Source organism: Ascaphus truei, chromosome 5 (genome assembly GCF_040206685.1).
Source record: "Ascaphus truei isolate aAscTru1 chromosome 5, aAscTru1.hap1, whole genome shotgun sequence".
In the NCBI taxonomy this organism is placed as follows: Eukaryota; Metazoa; Chordata; class Amphibia; order Anura; family Ascaphidae; genus Ascaphus; species Ascaphus truei.
This window is the reverse complement of record NC_134487.1, coordinates 235,790,903-235,814,675: the sequence shown is the minus strand read 5'-3', so window position 1 is coordinate 235,814,675 and position 23,773 is coordinate 235,790,903. Positions and strand designations below refer to the sequence as shown.

Below are 23,773 nucleotides of genomic sequence, written 5' to 3'. Positions count from 1 at the left end.
TACATGTGCTGGGGCAGGAAATGGGGTATCTGTGCTGGGGCACTAGATGGGTTTGGTGGGGGTATCTGTGCTGGGGCAGTAGATGTGGTATCTGTGCTGGGGCAGTAGATAGGATTGGTGGGGTATCTGAGCTGGGGCAGGTGGTGGGATTGTGGGAGTCTCTGTGCTGGGGCAGATGGGGGATGCTGGTAGATGGGGTATCTGTGCTGGAGCAGTAGATGGGATTGGTGGGGGTATTTGTGCTGGGGCAGGTGGTGGGATATCTGTGTCCTTACTTGTACACCTTGATGTTGTATTTCCTCTCCCCAGGAAAGCCGAACATGCCACACACCACTCTGCTGTTCTTGTTGCCCCAGTGTGTGTCACACACCTGGTTCCAGGCGCCATCCTCTTTCACCTCCACGTACCCTTCGGTCACTGGCACACGCTTGCGGTAGGAGGACAGGACAGGCCGGATACGCACATCTTCCACCTGGATATTTAGCTCCTGGAAGGGGTGGAGAGGGTAAAGGGGCAGGTTACAGCATCCGGCCACCAGGGGGAGGTATTAGACCAATAAATGCAACTACCCTTACACTGCCTGACCACATGGGGGCTCAGTGACTGTGCTATAGTACACCAACACCAGTTTGCGCACCCCTGTGGTAGGGGTCTGAGATCCATCATGGCTTCTGCCACAGGTGAAGTGGAAGGAGTGGGAGGAATGCTGCTGCGTAGTGCAGCTAAAGGAAAGAAATATTTGTTTCATGGGAAAGTGTGGAAACTGCAGACATGGATAAGTAAAATAAGGAAACAGAAGAGAAAGATGGCGGAGAACAGAGCGAGGAATCTGCATGAGAACATTGTATTGTATTGAATGTCTTTATTTATATAGCGCCATTAATGTACATAGCGCTTCACAGTAGTAATAATACACATGGTAATCATATAAATAACAAATAATATAAATAACAGGTCATGAGAATAAGTGCTTCAGACATAGAAGTAACATTAAGAAAGAGGAGTCCCTGCTCCGAGGAGCTTACAATCTAATTGGTAGGTAGGGAGAACATACAGAGACAGTAGGAGGGAATTCTGATACTGTAAGTGCGTCTGCAGGGTGCCAAGCTATATGTATCATGTGTCCAGTATTATCCACAGTGGTATTCATATGCCTCTTTAAGCAAGTGTGCCTTAAGGTGGATCTTAAAGGTGGATAGAGAGGGTGCTAGTCGGGTATTGAGGGGAAGGGCATTCCAGAGTTACAGGGCAGTCAGTGAGAAAGGTTTATGGCGGGAGAGGGCTTTGGATACAAAGGGGGTGGAGAGAAGACATCCTTGAGAAGAACGCAAGAGTCAGGATGGTGCATAGCGAGAAATTAGGGCTGATATATAAGGAGCGGCAGAAGAGTGTAAAGCTTTAAAAGTGAGGAGGAGAATTGAGTTTGAGATGCAAGATTTGATCGGAAGCCAGGAGAGGGATTTCATGAGGGGAGAGGCTGAGAAGGATCTAGGAAAGAGTAGCGTGATTCTGGCAGCAGCGTTTAGGATAGATTGTAGGGGAGACAGGTGAGAGGCAGGAAGGCCGGACAGCAGGAGGTTACAGAAGTGAAGACGGGAGAGAATGAGGCCCTGAGTCAGGGTTTTAGCAGTCAAGCAACAGAGGAACGGTTGTATAATATTACTCTACCTCTGCAGCATTTGACACCGTTGACCACCCTCTTCTCCACATTCTCCATACTCTTGGTATTCGTAACAAAGCTCTATCCTGGATCTCCTCTTACCTCTCCCATCATACTTTCAGTGTCTCTTCTGCTAACACCTCCTCCTCTATCGATCTCTGTGGGGGTGCCGCAGGGTTTTGTCCTGGGACCTCTTCTCTTTTCTCTGTACACACTTTCTCTAGGTGACCTAATAACATCCCTTGGGTTTAAATATCACCTCTATGCTGACGACACTCAAATTTACTTTTCAACTCCTGACCTTACACCTGCTGTACAGACCAAAGTTTCTGAATGTCTCTCTGCGATATCATCCTGGATGGCCCTCCGCCGACTTAAACTTAACATGACAAAAACAGAGCTCATCATACTTCCTCCCAAACCTGGCCTTACTACCACCTTTCACATTACTGTTTGAAGTACCATCATTCACCCAGTAGCCCAAGCACGCTGCCTAGGGTCACACTTGAATCCTCTCTCACATTCTCCTCTCACATTCAAAACGTCTCTAAAACCTGACATTTTTCCTCCGCAATATTACAAAGATTCACCCTTTCCTCTGTTGCTCGACTACTAAAACTCTGACTCAGGCCCTCATTCTCTCCCGTCTCAACTACTGTAAACTCCTGCTGTCCGGCCTTCCTGCCTCACCTGTCTCCCCTACAATCTATCCTAAACGCTGCTGCTAGAATCACTCTACTCTTTCCTAAATCTGTCTCAGCGTCTCCCCTGCTGAAGTCGCTCTCCTGGCTTCCTATCAAATCCTGTATCACACATGCAATTCTCCTCCTCACTTTTAAAGCTTTACACTCTTCTGCCCCTCCTTACATCTCAGCCCTAATTTCTCGCTATGCACCATCCCGATTCTTGAGTTCTGCTCAAGGATGTCTTCTCTCTACCCACTTTGTATCTAAAACCCTCTCCCGCCTTAAACCTTTCTCACTGACTGCCCCACACCTCTGGAATGCCCTTTCCCTCGATACCCGACTAGCACCCACTCTATCCACCTTTAAGACCCACCTTAAGACACACTTGCTTAAAGAAGCATATGAGTAACACCGTTGATATTACTAGACACATGATATATAAAGCTTGGCCCCCTGCAGAAGCACTTGCCAAAATGCCCTCCTACTGTCTCTGTACGTTCCTCCTACATACCAATTAGATTGTAAGCTCCTCGGAGCAGGGGCTCCTCTTCCTAAATGTTACGTTTGTCTGAAGCACTTATTCCCATGGCCTGTTATTTATATTATTTGTTATTTATATGATTACCACGTGTATTACTACTGTGAAGCGCTATGTACATTAATGGCGCTATACAAATAAAGACATACAATACAATCTATATATAATAAAATTGAATCTTGTGAGTCTGGTGGTAGATGTGGTGAATCTGATTGGTCTGTGGGTCTGCCCACCCCTCCCCCCCGCGACTCTCATTGGCCAAGAAGTAAGCTCCACTGTGACACACAGACATTGGTCCCTGTGTCCGCCTGCCCATAGTCAGCATCCCACACGACTCTCATTGGCCAAAAGGTACAGTGACATCACTGACACACACCTATTTCACTGTCACACACTCTCACTGACACACCATACCCCCAGAGAACCCCTGCGGAGTCCTTGGTAAGTTTCATCCATCTCACACTGTCACCCCTGTCTACACACACACTCACACCTGAGACCATGCTTCACACACACTCACTGTCACCCCTGTGTACACACACACTCACACCTGAGACCATGAATCTTCACCTAATAAACACACACACAGTCACCCCTGTGTACACACACACTCACACCTGAGACTATGCTTCACCTAATAAAAACGGCTTCTTCACCTAATAAAAACGGCGTTCTCCCTTAACTTTAAAAAATGCACCTCCGTCCTCTTCAGCTCCGCACACACGCCCGGCCGGACTGCACACACGGCCGCCCGACACTCCCTGTAGCCGCGCAGCTTGCTTCACACATGGCCGTCATAGCCTGCACTCTCCCTTAAGTTGCACAAAAATCACACGACCGCCCGGACCGCACACACGGCCGCCCGACACTCCCTCTAGCCGCGCAGCTTGCTTCACACACCCTGTCTAATTTAACCCACCTCAGACTATCAATCCTGTCTAATTTAACCCACCTCAGACTATCACCCCTGTCACACACCCTGACTAATTTAACCCACCTCAGACTATCACCCCTGTCTAATATAACCCACCTCAGACTATCACCCCTGTCTAATATAACCCACCTCAGACTATCAACCCTGTCTAATTTAACCCACCTCAGACTATCACCCCTGTCTAATTTAACCCACCTCAGACTATCACCCCTGTCACACACCCTGCCTAATTTAACCCACCTCAGACTATCACCCCTGTCTAATATAACCCACCTCAGACTATCACCCCTGTCTAATATAACCCACCTCAGACTATCACCCCTGTCTAATTTAACCCACCTCAGACTATCACCCCTGTTTAATTAATTAATTAATTATCAGATGATATTACTTAAGAGATGGCCAATATTAATATAAATAAGTGTTTCTTTTGAAGAGTATATTTTTGGGGGATATTTAATATCACGAGATCCATATTAGATGAATGTTACACCTCTTAAAGGGATAAGTTGGAATCTACATTTTACAATATTAAGTGGCTGCTGTGAGTATCTCCTCACTGTCATTTAATGCCTAAACATATTGCTATTTATTTGCTTCACTGAAAAGGGAATAAAAAAAACATGTTTTGCACCTTTATGTAGAAATTAATCTGTCTTTACACAAAATGGCTGCTGTGAGAATCTCCTCACTAACTGTCATTTAATGCCTATTATAATTTTGGCTCCGCCCCTTATTGACATTTGACCAATCACAACTTTCTCAGTCAGTGTGTAGTTGGCCTACATTTATTACACAGGCATTGTAGTTGTGGTTTTGTTTTTATACAGTATCTTTGCTCCAACTGGAACTACTAAAAATGTTGTTTATAAACAACCATTACAATAAACATACACTTTGCTCATATTTGCTCAACTACATGTTCATTGTAATGTTTGTTTACAAACAAACTTTTTTCAAAAACATCCTTTTTCTTTACATCCCGGGAAACGCTGGGTATATCACCTTCACCTAATAAAATTTTTACAGTTCACAAAATGTCCGCCTTCCCGCGCCCACCTTCACCTAATACAAATTTTACAGTTCACAAAATGTCTGCATTCCCGCGCAGCTACAAAAAAAATGTCTGCCTTTGGCCCCTTAACACGCTGAACACTCCCTGCCACCTTACAACCTTTCTGAAATAATAAAAGCCTTCCTTCACCCCAGCTCATCACTCAATAAAATATAAACATTCTCCTCCACATCAACGCCGTTCCGTCTGCGCTCCGCACGCCCGCCCGCTACTGTTACATTTCAGCCTTTCCAAAATGAGCTTTTTCAAAATGTCCGCCTTCCCGCCCCCACCTAATAAACATTTGACAGTTCACAAAATGTCCGCCTTCCCGCGCAGCTACAAACCAAATGTCCGCCTTTGGCCTGAACACTCCCTGCCACCTTAGAACGTTTGTTAAATAATAAAAGCCTTCCTTCACCCCAGCTCAACACTCAATAAAATATAAACCATTCTCCTCTGCATCAATGCCGTTCCGTCTGCACTCCGCACGCCCACTACTGATGTCCGTCTGCGTTTCCTCAGCGCTCCACTCCCTCAGCTTACCCTGTCTGCGCACCGCACGGCCGCTACTGATGTCCATCTGCGTTTCATTAGCGCTACACTCAGTTTACCCACACCACACCTTACCTCAAAACTAAGTTTTCATCAGTCTCCAAGTACATAATAATAAAAAAATTCTTAACACTCCCTCTTAAAGTTTGCACAAATACTTCACTCACCCCCCCTCCCCTCCCATCTCTTTTCAACCCTCCCCTCCCATCTCTTTTCACCCCCCCTCCCATCTCTTTTCACCCCCCTCCCTTTTCACCCCCCCTCCCATCTCTTTTCACCCCCCCTCCCCTCCCATCTCTTTTCACCCCCCCCTCCCCTCCCATCTCTTTTCACCACCCTCTCCCATCTCTTTTCACCCCCCCTCCCCTCCCATCTCTTTTCACCCTCCCTCCCCTCCCATCTCTTTTCACCCCCCTCCCATCTCTTTTCACCCCCACCTCCCCTCCCATCTCTTTTCACCCCCTCCCTCCCCTCCCATCTCTTTTCACCCCCTCCCTCCCCTCCCATCTCTTTTCACCCCCCCTCCCCTCCCATCTCTTTTCACCCCCCCCCCCCTCCCATCTCTTTTCACCCCCCGTCCCCTCCCATCTCTTTTCATCCCCCCCACTCCTCTTTCCCCACCCCCACTCCTCTTTCTTACTCCTCTTCCCCCCCCCACTCCTCTTCCTCCCCACTCCTTTCCCCCCCACTCCTCTCCCCCCCACTCCTCTTCCCCCCCACTCCTCTCCCCCCCACACCTCTTCAACCCCCACTCCTCTTCCCCCCCCCCACTCCTCTCCCCCCCCACTCCTCTTCCCCCCCCACTCCTCTTCCCCCCCATTCCTCTTCCCCCCCCACTCCTCTTTCCCCCCCACTCCTCTTTTCACACCAACACACCCTCCTCTTTTTAACCCTCCTGTACCCCACTCTTAACACCCACCCTCTCCACCCCCCAACCCTTTTTCCCCCAAACACAAATAATAAATGTAACACACTTCCACAGGTCGCAAAAAATACGTTCATTTGTCATCAATACTACATTTTACATATATCAGGTAAGTCAGTTAACCATTAAATCCACAATCCACTCAACCCTCCCCTACACCACCACCTCACATGCCACCCTACACCACTCACGTCTACTTTCACCACACTCCCCTCACCGCTCCACTCCCCTCCCCCTGCACTCGCCTCCCCACTCCAGTCACCCCCCCTCCTCTTTTTCCACACACCCCCCCTCATCTTTTTCCCCCCAACCCCCCTCCTCTTTTTCCCACCACCCCCCCTCCTCTCCTCCACTCACCACTCCTACTTCCACAGATCGCCAAAAATACGTCAATTTTTCATCAACACAACATTTAACATATATCAGGTAAGTAAGTTAGCCATTAAAACCCCAATCCACTCCACCCTCCCCTACACCACTACCTCACATGCCCCCCTACACCACTCACGTCTACTTTCACCGCACTCACCTCCCCCCTGCGCTCACCTCCCCCTTGCACTCACCTCCCCCTTGCACTCACCTCCACCCTGCACTTTTTCATCACACCCCCCTCCTCTTTTTCAACACACACCCCCCCTCATCTTTTTCCCCCAATACCCCCTCCTCTCCTCCACTCACCACTCCTACACTCCTCTTTTTAGCACAAACCTCCCTCCTTTTTTTACCCGTACATTACCACACTCTTCACAACCCACCCGTACCACCCTCTCCACCCCACACAACTATTTCACACAACCATAAGGAATACATTTAACACACTTTCACAGGTCGCATCAATTTATTTTATCAATTTACATCACGGGCAACGTATTCATACCCCCCATTCAACTAATTCCTACAAACATGCCCTTCAATTTCAAACGCCTACAATTTCCACTGAGACTCGCATTTGGTATCTCCATCAACAAATCACAAAGACAATCAATCAATCACACAAGGACAATCAATCAAGTGCACTGGTATAAACTTACAATAAACATGTTTATCCCATGGACAGTTATATGTGGCATGTTCTATACTCGGTACACCACATTACTTATATATCTTTACTCAAAGTGGATCAAAAACATATGTTGTACTTTAATAATATTGAATTCTTATACTTTTTTTTTTTAAACAACATCAATTTATTTTATCTATTTACATTCCGGGCAACGCCGGGTCTCTCAGCTAGTAAAATATATTGCGGAGGAAAAAGCGACAGGTTTTAGAAACGTTTTGAATGTGAGAGGAGAATGTGACCCCTACAGTAGGCAGCGTGCTTGGGCTACTGGGTGAATGATGGTACTTCCAACAGTAATGTGGAAGGAGGTAGTAGGGCCAGGTTTGGGAGGAAGTATGAGGAGCTCTGTTTTTTCCATGTTGAGTTTAAGGTGGCGGAGGGCCATCCAGGATGATATCGCAGAGAGACATTCAGAAACTTTGGTTTGTACAGCAGGTGTAAGGTCGGGGTTGAAATATAAATTTGTGTACCGTCAGCACAGAGGTGATATTTAAACCCAAGAGATGTTATTAGGTCACCTAGAGAGAGTGTGTACAGAGAAAAGAGAAGAGGTCCCAGGACAGAGCCCTGGGGTACCCCCACAGAGAGCACAATAGAGGAGGAGGTGTTAGCAGAAGAGACACAAAGTACGATGGGATAGGGCAAGAGGAGATCCAGGTTAGAGCTTTGTTCCGAATACCAAGAGTATGGAGAATGTGAAGGAGAAGAGGGTGCTCCACGGTGTCAAATGTGGCAGAGAGGTCGAGTAATATGAGCAGAGTGTAATGACCTCTGTCTTTGGCAGCATGGAGGTCATTAGTTATTTTAGTGAGGGCTGTTTCAGTGGAGTGAGCAGTGCGGAAGCCAGATTGTAGAGGGTCTAGGAGAGAATAGGTGTTGAGAAAATGGAGCAAGCGAGAGAATACAAGACGTTCAAGGAGAGCAGTGAGTCAAAGGAATGCACCTGTATGACTCCAGGTAAGATAACTGAGAGCCCCAATTCCCAGGCACAGGGGCTGAGCAGCTCTGTGGAGAGAAGCCCATAGCCTTGCCCTACAGAGGAGACAAAGAGGGAGGATGTAACCCCCACAGTGTCGTGAGGGTCAGAGATTACTCCCCAGGGACAACAGGTGGAGAGCAAGTTACAGACGATATAACCGGAAACAAGAGGTAAGAATGTTTGTAGCAATGAAACGGCAAAAAAGTTAAATCCGTTTGCACTCTGTGTAACTCCTGGGAGCGTTGAGAGAACAAGTTTCTGCTATAGACGGGGCAACCCCTAGGGGCAGTAACAGTACACAGAGACAAACTCCAGCCCCAGGGGGTACGAAAAAAGCACAGAAGAATAACCTGGTTCCAGAGTTTGAGCCTCAGTGGAAGAGGGTAAAGAAACAAATCCCAGATACAGAGGAACTATGTGCTCAGGGCGGTGACTGTACGCAAAGACAAGTTCCAATCACAGTTGGTGCAACCACTGGGGGCAGCAACACTGCAAATGCCCCAAATACAGATCATGTGAGGGTCATGGAGAACATTACAGAGCAGATTCCAACCATGGGTGGAGCAGCCAGCTGCGGCAGTGAAGGAACGGGGAAGTCATTGCCAGCCACAGACGGTGCAGCATGGAGAGGTGACAGGACTGGCCCAACATTTACCAGTTACCCCCCAATTTCCAAGCCCCACAGCCAAACGGATTAATGTGGTGACATGGAGATATAAAGGTATCGGAGAAATCCATGATAAACGTTAACTACCACAGACTAATCTGTTTCTTGCTGATGCAGGGGCCTGAGTTCTAATCCCTGTTAGTGCTGCATGTATTTACCAGCCGAGCACGTGATCATATGTCAGACAAACAGGGCACGACACCAGGCTAGTTATAACAATTTTTATGAACAATAGAAAAGGTATAAACACAACTCTTAAATAGGGGTGACCAGATTTTGAAAATGAAAAACCGGGACATTTTTTTTTTTACATAACAGTTTATTTATTGTAGTACACTTATACTTACGACCATTAGTCTTTGTTACATAGTTGTGTGTGTGTGTGTTGACCTCACTAATCGAACAAAAAAAACCCAGATGTGAATGATTCTGACCCCTTAACCAGTGTCTGGATGCCCCCTCTTCACAATTTCTAAAGCAGCTGGGATCTTACCTGATCCGCAGTCCCTCAAGGTACTATACTGGAGGGGAGGTGTTCCCTACCTGTCTTTCAAGGTCTCCCGTGTGAAACTTGAGTCAGATCTGGAAGAAAGAAGGGTAGGTTACTTCGGTGTAGGTATACGGCAGTTAAAATAAGACAGGGAGGGTGAGAGACAGAGAGAGAGAGGGTGAGACAGACAGAGGGTGAGAGAGAGAGAGAGTGAGGTGAGAGAGACAGACAGAGGGTGAGAGAGAAAGAGAGAGAGGGTGAGAGAGACAGAGAGAGGGTGAGAGAGACAGAGAGAGAGAGAGGGTGAGAGAGACAGAGAGAGAGAGAGAGAGGGTGAGAGAGACAGAGAGAGAGAGAGGGTGAGAGAGAGAGAGAGGGGTGAGAGAGACAGAGGAGGGTGAGAGAGAGAGAGGGTGAGAGAGACAGATAGAGGGTGAGAGAGACAGAGAGAGGGTGAGAGAGACAGAGAGAGGGTGAGAGAGACAGAGAGAGGGTGAGAGAGACAGAGAGAGGGTGACAGAGACAGGGAGAGGGTGACAGAGACAGGGAGAGGGTGACAGAGAGAGAGAGGCAGACAGAGAGAGAGAGGCAGACAGAGAGAGAGAGGGTGAGAGAGACAGAGAGGGTGAGAGAGACAGAGAGAGGGTGAGAGAGACAGAGAGAGGGTGAGAGAGACAGAGAGAGGTGTGAGAGAGACAGAGAGAGGGTGAGAGAGACAGAGAGAGGGTGAGAGAGACAGAGAGAGGGTGAGAGAGACAGAGAGAGGGTGAGAGAGACAGAGAGAGGGTGAGAGTGACAGAGACAGAGGGTGACAGAGACAGAGGGTGACAGAGACAGAGGGTGACAGAGAGAGAGAGAGTGACACAGAGACAGAGAGAGGGTGACACAGAGACAGAGAGAGGGTGACAGAGACAGAGAGAGGGTGACAGAGACAGAGAGAGGGTGACAGAGACAGAGAGAGGGTGACAGAGACAGAGACAGAGAGAGGGTGACAGAGAGAGAGAGGCAGACAGAGAGAGAGTGAGAGAGACAGAGAGAGGGTGAGAGAGACAGAGAGAGGGTGAGAGAGACAGAGGGTGAGAGAGACAGAGGGTGAGAGAGAGAGAGAGCGTGACAGAGAGAGAGAGAGCTGTGACAGAGAGGAGAAGAGAGAGCGTGACAGAGAGAGAGAGCGTGACAGAGAGAGAGAGAGCGTGACAGAGAGAGAGAAGCGTGACAGAGAGAGAGAGCGTGACAGAGAGAGAGAGCGTGACAGAGAGAGAGAGAGCGTGACAGAGAGAGAGAGCGTGACAGAGAGAGTGAGAGAGCGGTGACAGAGAGAGAGAGAGCGTGACAGAGGAGAGCGTGACAGAGAGAGAGAGAGGGGTGACACAGAGAGAGAGAGGGTGACACAGAGAGAGAGAAGAGGGTGACACACAGAGAGAGAGAGAGCGTGACAGAGAGAGAGAGCGTGACACAGAGAGAGAGAGAGCGTGACACAGAGAGAGAGAGAGGGTGACACACAGAGAGAGAGAGGGTGACAACACAGAGAGAGAGAGAGAGGGTGACACAGAGAGAGAGAGAGAGAGGGTGACACAGAGAGAGAGAGAGGGGGTGACACAGAGAGAGAGAGAGGGGGTGACACAGAGAGAGAGAGAGAGAGAGAGAGAGAGAGGGGGTGACACACAGAGAGAGAGAGAGGGGGTGACAGAGAGAGAGAGAGAGGGGGTGACACAGAGAGAGAGAGAGAGAGAGAGGGGGGTGACACAGAGAGAGAGAGAGAGGGGGTGACACAGAGAGAGAGAGAGAGAGAGAGAGGGGGTGACACACAGAGAGAGAGAGAGAGAGGGTAACACAGAGAGAGAGAGAGGGTGACACAGAGAGAGAGAGAGAGGGTGACACAGAGAGAGAGAGAGGGTGACACAGAGAGAGAGAGGGTGACACAGAGAGAGAGAGAGGATGACACAGAGAGAGAGAGGGTGACAGAGAGAGAGAGAGAGGGTGACAGAGAGAGAGAGAGAAGGTGACAGAGGGTGAGAGAGACAGAGAGAGAGAGAGGGAGAGGACAGAGAGGGAGAGGGTGAGGGTGAGAGGGGGAGGGAGAGGGGAAGACAGACACGGGTACACACACACACACACTGGTACACACACACACACACACTGGTACACACACACACTGGTACACACACATACACACACACTGGTACACACACACACTGGTACACACACACACACACACACACACACTGGTACACACACACACACACTGGTACACACACACACACTGGTACACACACACACACTGGTACACACACACACTGGTACACACAACACACTGGTACACACACACACACTGGTACACACACACACTGGTACACACACACACACACACACACAACACACACACACTGGTACACACACACACTGGTACACACACACACACACTGGTACACACACACACACACTGGTACACACACACACTGGTACACACACACTGGTACACACACACACTGGTACACACACACACTGGTACACACACACACTCACTGGTACACACACACACACACTGGTACACACACACACACACACAACTGGTATACACACACACACACTGGTATACACACCACACACATGGTACACACACACACTGGTACACACACACACACACACTGGTACACACACACTGGTACACTGGTACACACACACACACACACACTGGTTACACACACACACACACACACACACACTGGTACACACACACACACTGGTACACACACACACACACACACTGGTACACACACACACACACACTGGTACACACACACACACACACACACACACACACACAGACAGACTGGAGTACAGAGGCAGCCACGAGCAGGTGGCTCTCCGCCTCCCCCCTGCACCCACCCCCGCGCCCATCTCCCGCACCTAGTGGGGGGGGGGGATAGGAGCGCCGGGACACAAAGGTAAACTGCCGCCGCCCCCCCTCCCCCGGGAGGGCACCCGGGGCAGAATGGGGGAACACCGCGCAGCCACCACTGCCAGCCCCCGTGCCCATCTCCCGAACCAAGGGGACAGGGGGGGGGGGGGAAGGGAGCACCAGGACCGGAGGCAAAGGATAAAAAACCCACCTCCTATCCCCCCCCAGAGGGGGGGGAAACACCGCGCAGAAGAGCCAGGAGCCGTGGGCAGAGACACACACCACGTTGTGCTCTGCCGCAGGAAGCGGAAGCCCCGCCCCCAGGCACCCTTCCTTCCATCCATTCCACATGCCGGTCCTTGGTGAAGGATGATGCCGGGGGGCGGGGCTTAATGCCGGGACGCTGGGGATTGGCCAACAAGGTAGGAAACTGCCGGGTGGGGGGGGTTGGCATTAAAAAAAAAAAAATACTTACCAGCCGGGCTGCTGCAGTCTCCTCCTCCCGCGCCGCCGCAGACTCGCGCACAGCGCACCGCAGCTTACTCGCGCACCGCCGGGGACAAAAAAAATAAAAATGGGGACACATTGAGGAAAATCCGGGACATTTCCGGTACACACAGAAAATCGGTACAGCTCCCGAAAAACCGGGACTGTACCGGCAAAAGGGGGACGGGTGGTCACCCTACTCTTAAACCATCACAGCGAACCTCGCTTGTTGAGGATCACCACAGTACCATTGCTGCACTGCGAAATTCAAGGTATTGGAGAGTCGTATATTACCCCTGACAACCCTGTGTCATAGAGACTCCTGGTATACGTGCTAGCATGTGGAGCTCATGGTTGTTAGTGTGCGGGACCGTGGCAGGCTTGTGTTTCGCAAAGGCTTCAGTACCCCCTTTTACTTGTCTTGGTGATGAAGATCCTCTTTGTAGTTACTCACTGTTTCCTTAGGCCGGAGGCTGATGATCCCCTGATACTTTGCTCAAAGAGCCTGTCTGCAGTCTGCTGTTACTGCTGCTCTCTGCTTATAACAGAAACAGGGGGTTACATCCTCTTCCTGCTGAAATGTTGATGTCCCCATTAACCAAGATAAACCAACAATACATGTTTCTTATCTAACAATTACCTCCTCTCTAGGTACATAACATTGTAAGTACAGTAGAGCCGACCCTCAAACAGTTTTGACAGATCGCATTATCAGTGTTCGACAATCCTATACATTTACACGCCCGGGGCGTGTGGATTTAACCTCCGTGGCGAGTAAATATTGGCCCAAGCAGCACACGTGTTTGTTTTTTTTTAAATTTCCTGCTCGCGCTGAAAAAAAAACAAACAAAAAAAAAACTCCCCCTACCTGACAGCTGATTGGCGCGCGCGCTCCCAGGCTTTGTGGGGCGCGCAGGGCCAGGCTCTATATGAGCCTGCCCCCAACGAGCGGGCCATTCTTTTCCCATGGAGGACACAGTAAGTACTATCTGTGCCTTCCCCCACCTCCCTCCCCTCCCCTGGCGCTCCTGCTGCCCGCAGTTATGGAGGTGGTAGCGGGGGTGTTCTCCTGTCCCTGCTTCCCCCCGTGTCAGCCCACGGGGCCGGGAGATTGGAGCGGGGATGTCCCTCAGGTCCCCGCTTCACCCCGATCCCCGTGTCAGCCAGCGGGCCAGGAGAATGGAGCGGGAATGTCCCTCAGGTACCCGCTTCACCCCGATCCCCGTGTCAGCCCGCGGGGGCCGGGAGATTGGAGCGGGGATGTCCCCTCAGGTCCCCGCTTCACCCCGATCCCTGTGTCAGCCCGCGGGGCCGGGAGATTGGAGTGGGGATGTCCCTCAGGTCCCCGCTTCACCCCGATTCCCCGGCGGTCCCGCTGCTTGCATAGAGGTGGTAGCGGGGGGGGGTGGGGTGTTTTCTTCTCCCCACGTCCCCGGCGGGTCCCGCTGCCTGCCGTGCGGGTGGTGATGGGGGGGAGGGCGGGAAGACCCCACGTGCCCGGCGCTCCCGCAGCCTGCGCATGGGCAGGAGATTGGCACGGGGAGGGAGGGGGGAGCGGGGGTGGTGTGCTGGTCGCGGCCTTTCCTCTCTTCCGACCTCCCCGTGTGTGTGTGTGTGTGTGTGTGTGATATATATATATGGGAGAGAAAGTGTGTGTGTGTATATGGGAGAGAAAGTGTGTGTGTGTGTGTGTGTGTGTGTGTGGGTGTGTGTGATGTGGGTGTGTGGGTGTGTGTTTATGGGAGTGTGGGTGTGTGTTTATGGGAGTGTGGGTGTGTGTATATGGAAGTGTGGGTGTGTGTATATGGGAGTGTGGGTGTGTGTATATGGGAGTGTGGGAGTATGTATATGGGAGTGTGGGAGTGTGTATATGGGAGTGTGGGGTGGGGTGTATATGGGAGTGTGGGTGGGTGTATATGGGAGTGTGGGAGTGTGTATATGGGAGTGTGGGTGTGTGTATATGGGAGTATGGGAGTGTGTGTGTGTGTATATATTGGGGTGTGTGTGTGTGTATATGGGGGGAGAGTGTGTGTGTATATGGGGGAGTGTGTGTGTGTGTGTGTGTGTGTGTGTGTGTGTGTGTGTGTGTGTGTGTGTGTGTGTGTGTGTGTGTATATGGGAGTGTGTATATGGGAGTGTGTATGGGAGTGTGGGAGTTTGTATATGGGAGTGGGGGAGTGTGTGTGTGTGTATATTGGGGTGTGTGTGTGTGTGTGTGTGTGTGTGTGTGTGTGTGTATATGGGGGAGTGTGTGTGTGTGTATATGGGGGAGTGTGTATATGGGTGTGTGTATATGGGAGGGAGTGTGTATGTGTGTATATGGGGGAGTGTGTGTGTGTATATGGGAGTGTGGGTGTGTGTATATGGAAGTGTGGGTGTGTGTATATGGGAGTGTGGGTGTGTGTATATGGGAGTGTGGGTGTGTGTATATGGGATTGTGGGTGTGTGTATATGGGAGTGTGGGAGTGTGTGTGTGTATGGGCGAGTGTGGGAGTGTGTGTGTGTGTGTATATTGGGGTGTGTGTGTGTGTGTGGTGTGTGTGTGTGTGTGTGTGTGTGTGTGTGTGTGTGTGTGTATGGGAGTGTGTATATGGGAGTGTATATGGGAGTGTATATGGGAGTGTAGGAGTGTGTATATGGGGAAGTGGGGGAGTGTGAGTGTATATTGGGGAGTGTGTGTGTATATGGGGGAGTGTGTTTGTGTTGTATATGGGGGAGTGTGTATAATGGGTGTGTGTGTGTGTGTGTGTATATGGGGGGGAGTGTTGTGTGTGTGTATGACACCAGAGGTACCCCCAATCAGTTCAGTCCCCCCAAGTCAGTCAAAGTCACCTCAGTCAGTCACCATCTCCCCACCAGTTCCCCCATCAGTCAGTACCCCCCACCCCCATCTCCTCCCCTGTCCTCTCCCCTCCCTGTCTCTCTCACCCACACTCCCGTCTCTCTCTCACCCACCTCTCTCTCGTCTCACCACCTCTGTCTCTCACACCTCACTCTCTCTGTCTCTCACCCACACTCTCTCTGTCTCTCACCCACACTCTCTCTGTCTCTCACACACTACCTCTCTGTCTCTCACCCACACTCTCTCTGTCTCTCACCAACACTCTCTCTGTCTCTCACACTACTCTCTCTGTATCACACTCTCTGATCTGATACTCTCTGGATCTGATATCTTATTCTAAACTTGCCCTTATATCTTACATCGAAATAACTTATACTGCTTTCTTCAGATCTGACTCAAGCTTCACACGAGAAGACATCGGAACCCCCCTAACAACTAACCAGAAGACAGGTAAGGAACACATCCCCTCCAATGTATAACATTGCGGGAATGCGGGGTACACTGGACATGGAGGGACTGTGGATCAGGTAAGATCCCAGGTGGGATTGCTGCTTTAGATATTGTGAAGCGAGGACGTCCAGACACTGGTTAAGGGGTTCAGGAAACTAGTCATTCACATCTGGCTTTTATTTCTAGATCCAACATTTTACTTACACACACACACACGTAACAAGGACTAATTGTAGTATAATGTAATACAATAAATACATTTATAAAAACGAATGTTGTTCTGACTAGAAATTTATTACTATGTATTTATTTTATATTTATTTTAAAGCGGGGTTGGGGCGGGGACTAGGGGCGGGGTTGTGGGCGAGACTAGGTGGGTGAGAAGATTTTTTGGTTGGGCGAGTAGATTTTTGGGTGATTTGTCGAACACTGCGCATTATTGTTACCCCAGAAAGTTCTACATTCCCTCAATATTTCCTATTTCCAGAGTCATGGGTACTACCCATTGAATAGTACTAACCATACCTCATACCTCAGTCGAAACTCCCCGGTAATTCATAGTCAGTCTCATAGGTCAGTCTCATGGGGGTCTAGTCTCCCTCTTAGGACGTGAGGCTAATGCTGGGGGTATGACGTCTACTTCCCTTTCCACCTTAGGAGACTCATATGGTATCGGTGACTCAGATATTGCGGGGCCTGCACTAGAGGAAGACTCACAGTCATCTATCACGGATTCATTAGGACTTATGGGGGTAAATTCCTCTGCTCTGGGATCCAGTTCAAGAATAACAGTTTTTTCTAAATCCTGAGACCCTACTGATTGTATTTGGGGACCCGGTTGAGGGGCAGGTAGTTCTTCCCTGTTCAAAATATTTGCCAAGTGCCCTAACATTCCTTGACCGGGGTACCCCTCCTCTTGTTCGGACTCCTCATCACTGTCTTTCCTACCCTGGCTAACTGGATTTGTACCAATCGATCACGTCTCCTTGGCCTATGAGGTTGTCTTGGAATGTTTTCTCGCTCAGGGCAACGCACTAACTGACCTATTGGCAGGAGGTGGTTTCTCTGTAGATTCTGTGTGGGCCCATTTCCCTTTTCAAGCCTCACTCTATAGACTGGGAGTCCTTCCAGCTTCTCTACTACCACATAAGGCTTGGTTTTCCAGCGATTTGCTATTTTGTGTTTTCCTGGTATCCCCAGATTCCGGATAAGGACTCTGTCCTGCAGTTGTAGCTCTTGCCCATGCACTCTTTTATCGTAATGGCTTTTGTTTCCATGATTTTTTGTGTCTGCTACAAAAGTGGCCAGCTTGTACGCTTCTTGTAACTGGTCTCTGAGTTTCTGTACATATTGCATGTACGTGTTCGGGGATGTGCCATCTGCCGACACTCCAAAACACAGGTCAATGGGCAACGGGTCTTCCTGTCCAAACATTAGGTAATAGGGTGAATACCCAGTGGATTCATTCTTGGTGCAGTTATAAGCATGGACTAACAGAGTCAGTGTACATGCTGACTCCATATTTCCTTTCCTTGATTATTTAGGGTACCCATCATATTTAATGGGATCCTATTAATATCTCTCTGGTTGCGGATCTCATTGTGGGTGGTATTTTTTTATCCCACAGATGCACAGTAATTGCTTGATAAGTCGACTTTCGAAGTCCCGTCCTTGGTCGGAGTGTATCCTGGCTGGCAATCCATAATGAGCAAAATACTTGCCCATAACACTTTGGCGACTGTAGCGGCTCATTGGTCCTTTGTGGGGAATGCTTGCGCATACCGGGTGAAGTGATCTGTGACCACTAAGATATTACTGGTGTTCTTGCTATCGGACTCTAATTACAGAAAGTCCATGCAGACTAAGTCCAGAGGCCCACTGCTGGTAATATTGATCAAGTGTGCGGCCCGGGTAGGCAAAGTCTTTCTGGTCATACACCTTCCGCAGTTCTTACAAAATTCCTCGAGATCCTGTGCCATTCTGGGCCAATAGAATCGATCTTTCACTAATCCCCATGTTTTGTCCCAAATGACCATGATCGTCATGTAGTGAACGTAGAACCATTTACCTATACCGGTACGGAAGTACCAGTTGCTTAGTCACCAGGTACTGCGTTTTCTTAGCAACTCTGAACATTACTCCATTCTTAAGCACCAAGTTATCCCATTGCCTCACAAGGAGTCGACTCCCAGGGTGCTCCCAGAGGACTTTACTCAGTCCTGGGTCTGTCTGCTGCGATCGGGATAGATCTTGTCGCTTTAGTTGGGGTAATCCCTCCATGGTCAACTCTGCGGGGTGTAAAGGAACTCCAGTGGGAGATCCCCAAACTATCAGCCACTCTATTTGTATTCTCTGTGGTAATTTGTCTTGGCATTTCTACTTGCTTGCACATTGTGCACACTCCTGCGGTGCTAATGTTATTCCAAAGTCCATCCCGGGCTTGAGCGTCCCACTGAATTTGTGACAATGCGTCCGCATCAATATTTTGTTTCCCAAGAGTGTACCTTAGACTGAAATTGTAAGTGGCCAATGCTGCCAACCACCTGTGTCCAGTTGCATCCAGTTTAGCTGATGTTAGAATATACGTAAGGGGATTGTTGTCTGTGTGCACTACAAATGCAGCTCCATATAGATAGTCATGTAGTTTGCCCATTTCAAAGCCAAAAACTCCAGTTTGTGTACTGGGTAGTTTTTTCTCGGACGGCATCAACCCCCAGCTCACAAACGCTACTGGTCTCAGTCCCTCTTGATGCTCTTGGTACAGCACTGCCCCCAGTCCATGCAAACTAGCGTCTACATGCAGCACATACACTGGCGACACACTTTATTCGAGCTCGGCTAGTCCCACGAATTCGGGTTTACCCGGGTGTATTGAGGTTTGTGACTGTTTTCTGCCCGAGTGCATTGAGTTATTTTCCAGGCAGGGATTGAAGCATTTTATTCCCGCTGGCTGCAATACTGCACAGTATATATATATATATATATATATATATATATATATATATATATATATATATATATATATATATATATATATATATATATATATATATATACTGCATTACAATTCATGAATTTATGCCATCTGGTAGACACGCGAAGCATTGCAGCCTATTAAATCCTAATCATTATCATTTAACAGATCAGCCGCCCGTCAGCCAGGCATGAACCCAGGCTGGGAAGGCAAATGCAACGGGGCTTGTCAGAGGTGAGGAGCGGCGCATTCCAGGTATCTGCCAGGTACATACTGGGTATTTGCTCGAATAAAGTGTGTCGCAGCAGTAGGGCTTTTGTGGATCTGCAAATGCTAGCACTGGCGTCTTCATCAGGCTGCCTTTTATGGCTTGGAAAGCCTCCTCGCACTTAGGAGTCCATCTATTCCCAAATGGTTCATTCATTTTGAAATAATCTTGACTGGTGGCCCCGTGGCCATGCTACACCATTGTGGTGGCAGGTAACACTTTGTTAGCTGTGTCAAGGGTTGGACTCCAGCTGAGAAGTTGTTCACGAACCATCTAATACCCGCAGAATTCCAAGAAAGACGACAGTTCTGTTAGCTGCGTAGGCTTTGGCCATGATGCAATAGCCTCTAATTTAGAAGGATCGGTGGCCACTCCTTTCTCAAATACGATGTGCCCGACGTATGTGACAGACATCCAACAGAACTGACATTTGTCTACTGATAATTTTAGTCCACTGTCACTTAATCGATCTAAAACCTTCATCTACCGAGCTTCGTGTTCCTCCAGGGTTTTCCCAAATACTATTATATTGTCCAGGTCCCCGGCATACCTCTGACCTTCCGCATCTCTCCAATCCTGACCACAGCTTACGGACCTCTACGATTTTACTGGCTTTAACCCCTGACCACATCTATCGGACTCTGACTATTCTACTGGCTCCAACCTCTGACCTCGGCAAGTACAGTATCAAGACTAATTCTACACTCTCCAATCCTGACCTGGCTACCTGACCATCCACTCTCCAGATGTGCCCCTGTGGCTGTGGGTGGCGTTTCTACCCATTCCCACCTCAGTACCGTGGTCCCGCCTTGTTTGTGGTGAGCACAGCGCTACAGAGCTATCACAGTGCCTCTTCGTATCCACACATCATGGGAAGTCTAATTTCTCACTTCCACTCCTATAATATTTGTTTTTCCTTTCTGTATTGATAGCACTCCGGCCTTTACTAATTGTCCCCCAGGAAACTGTAAGGCGGCAGGGTCTTCTATAATTACGATGGAAACTGTTACTTCTTGATGGAGGATCACCTTCCCTTCAATTCGACATACATGGAGGGGAGGCACTTTTTTCGACCAAAGAGAGGCCCAACAGACTTCTCTTATGGGGTCAAAAGATTTGTTAGTGGCTTCATTCTCAGCTTGTCGGTAGCCCATCAAACACATAGGTTGAATGGTCAATGTTCGAGGTCCATGTTCCCCACACTGGAAACAACTCATACCTCGATTTCTACCTAACCGGTCCCGGTCATTGGTCCGGAGCGTATCCGAAAGAGTGCCACATAAAACAACAGTACTGGCGTCTATAAAACAGTGTGTTTAACTCTAACCACAATTAAATAAATGAATAATGCAACAGAATAAGCCAATAGTAACCCCCAGTGGTGAGATAGTTAAAGTACACTCTAGCCAAAAGACAAGTGAAATAGTCCTAATAGTCCTAATCAGAAGAAACTCTATAGGTGATGTACAAAAATAAAAATAATAAATAAAGCAAACACGACCCCATTCAACCTTCAGATAGTAGTAATGCTAGTAACAGTTACAAACAGTGAAGTTAACATTCAAACATTATATTCACAAAACTATGTGTCAGGGATATTCCTGCTACTAAAAAGGCCTTATCACAGTCTAATCCCGCCCTGGAGAACCAGTTAAGATGGTGGCACTCATGGTGACAGAAAAACCTTGTGCACCACGCAAAATGGCCACCGCCACATTTTTTAAAGCAGCATCAATAGATATCCCTGCTCTTGTGTTCCCCTTATGGTGAAAATCTCAGCAGTGCCTCCAATGTAACCCTCTCTGTTAACTACCACAGACTAATCTGTTTCTTGCTGATGCGGGGGCCTGAGTTCTACTCCCCGTTAGTGCTGCATGTATTTACCACCCGAGCTTGTGATCAAACCAGGCACAACACCAGGCTAGTAATAACAATTTTATGAACAATAGAAAAGGTATAAACACAACTCTTAAAACATCACAGCGAACCTCGCTAGTTGATAGGGTGACCAGGCATCCCGGTTGCCGTTCCGTCCCGGAAATGTCCCGGGTTTTTGCCCTGGTCCTGGTATGCGGCGAGGCGGCGGCGGTGAGGAGGATGCCGTGCGGGAGCAGGTAAGTTTTTTTTCCGATGTTGAATGAATGGACTGGAAGGGGATTGGATGCAGGTCATAGGATGCTGGGGGCGGGGCTTCTGCTTCCTTCTGCAGAGCACACGGTGAGTGGTGTGTGTCTCTTCCCGCTCCTCTGTCGGCTGCGCGGTGTGTGTCCCCCTCTGCCCCGGCCGCCCGCCCGGGATGATAGGAGGTGGTAGTGGGGGTGCACCCGCCAGGTGGGAGGGGGAGTTTGTACCTTTGCCTCTTGTCCTGGCGCTCCCTTACCCCTGGTCCCCTTGGTGCGGGTGATGGGCGCAGGGGCGGGCAGTGGTGGCTGCACGGTGTGTCCCCCTTCTGCCCCGGGAACCTGTGGCTGCCCGCCCAGGGTGATAGGCTACCTGCCGGGGGGATGGGGTTTTTTACCTTTTGCGTCCCGGCGCTCCCTTCCCCCCCCCTGTCCCCTTGGTGCGGAAGATGGGCGCGGGGTCAGGGGGAGGCGGGGAGCCGCCTGCTCGTCGCTGCCTCTGTACTCCACTTTGTGTGTGTGTATCTGTGTATCTGTGTGTGTATATCTGTGTGTGTATGTGTATCTGCGTGTGTCTGTTTGTGTATCTGCGTGTGTGTATCAGTGTGTGTGTGTGTGTATCAGTGTATCTGTGTGTGTGTGTGTGTTTGTGTGTGTGTGTATCTGTATCTGTGGCTGTGTGTGTATCAGTGTCTGTGTCTGTGCAGGTCTGTCTGTGCATGGTCAGTGCCTGTGTTGGTCTGTGTGTGAGTGTCTGTAGGTCAGTGGCTGTGTGCATCTGTGCAGGTCAGAGAGAATGGAGGGGGGGAGGGAGATGGGGGGGAGAGAGAATAGAGTGGTTTGGAAGAATGGTGGGGGAGAGAATGGGGGTGGGGAGGGAAGGGAGAGATAATGGGGGGAGGGAAGGGAGAGATAATGGGGGGAGGGAAGGGAGAGAGAATGGGGGGGGAGGGAGAGAGAATGGGGGGAGGAAGTAGAGAGAGAATGGGGGACAGGGCCGCCAACAGGGGGGGGGGGCGCCGGTGAGTTAGGGCGCCCACCCAAGAGTCAGTCACCCACCCACCCACCTGTCAGTCAGTGAACCACCCTCTCACCCACTCTCTCTCTCTCTCTCACTCTGTGTCTGTCTCTCTCTCACTCTATGTTTGTCTCTCTCTCACTCTGTGTCTGTTTCTCTCACTCTGTGTGTGTGTGTCTCTCTCTCTCTATCTCTCACTCTGTCTCTCTCATGGTGTGTCTCTCTCAATTTGTCTCTCTCACTCTGTTTCTCTCTGACTCTCACTCTGTGTGTGTCTCTCTCACTCTGTGTGTCTCTCTCACTCTGTGTCTCTCACTCTGACTCAGAGTGAGAGACACACAGAGTGAGAGAGACACACAGAGTGAGAGTGAGAGAGACAGTGTGTGTCTCTCTCACTGTGTGTGTGTTTCTCTCACTCTGTGTCTCTCACTCTGTGTGTGTCTCTCTCACTCTCACTCTGTGTGTCTCTCTCACTCACTCTGTGTGTTTCTCACTCTCTCTCTCTCTGTCTGTCTGTCTCTCTCACTCTCTGTGTTTCTCTCTTTGTGTGTGTGTGTCTCTCTCTCTGTGTCTCCCTCTCTCTGTTTCTCTCTCTCTCTGTCTGTCTCCCTCTCTCTGTCTCCCTCTCTCTATCTCTCTGTCTGTCTCTCTGTCTGTCTCTCTGTGTGTCTCTCTTTCTCTCTCTGTCTGTGTCTGTCTGTCTCTCTCTGTCACCCACTCTCGCTGTCTTAACTTAACTGCCATATACCTACACCAAAATAACCTATACTGCTTTATTCCAGATCTGACTCTCAAGTTGCACACAGGAGACATCGGAAGACAGGTAGGGAACACCTCCCCTCCAGTATAGTACCTTGAGGGACTGCGGATCAGGTAAGATCCCAGGCGGGATTGCTGCTTTAGAAATTGTGAAGAGGGGGCATCCTGACACTGGTTAATGGGTTCAGAAAACCATTCACATCTGGCTTTTTTCCCCCGATTCGTGAGGTCAACACACACATACACACCTATGTAACAATGACTAATTGTAGTACAGTATAATAATGTGTAATACAAAAAATAAACTATTATGTAAAAAACAAATCCTGTTATTAGTTCTTACTAGGAATTTATTAAATGTCTTTTTTAAGGGGCTGTGATAGGTGGCGAGTAGATTTTTTTT

General features: G+C 49.3%; 1 protein-coding gene across 2 annotated transcripts in view; it reads right to left on the bottom strand.

The window, feature by feature from the left end:
* LOC142495793 (lysyl oxidase homolog 2) overlaps nucleotides 1-23,773 on the bottom strand; it is a 121,722-nt gene that overhangs the window by 96,229 nt on the left and 1,720 nt on the right. Inside the window, exons 1-2 of one of the 2 annotated variants that reach the window (XM_075601757.1) lie at nucleotides 1,669-1,859; nucleotides 276-487 (exon numbers count right to left, since the gene is read on the bottom strand). In XM_075601757.1, coding sequence (XP_075457872.1) covers nucleotides 276-487; nucleotides 1,669-1,710 — 254 coding nt within the window. In that variant the 5' untranslated portion in view covers nucleotides 1,711-1,859. Of the gene's footprint in view, nucleotides 1-275; nucleotides 488-1,668; nucleotides 1,860-23,773 lie in introns of those variants that run through there. The other variant, XM_075601758.1, reaches the window with a different exon arrangement.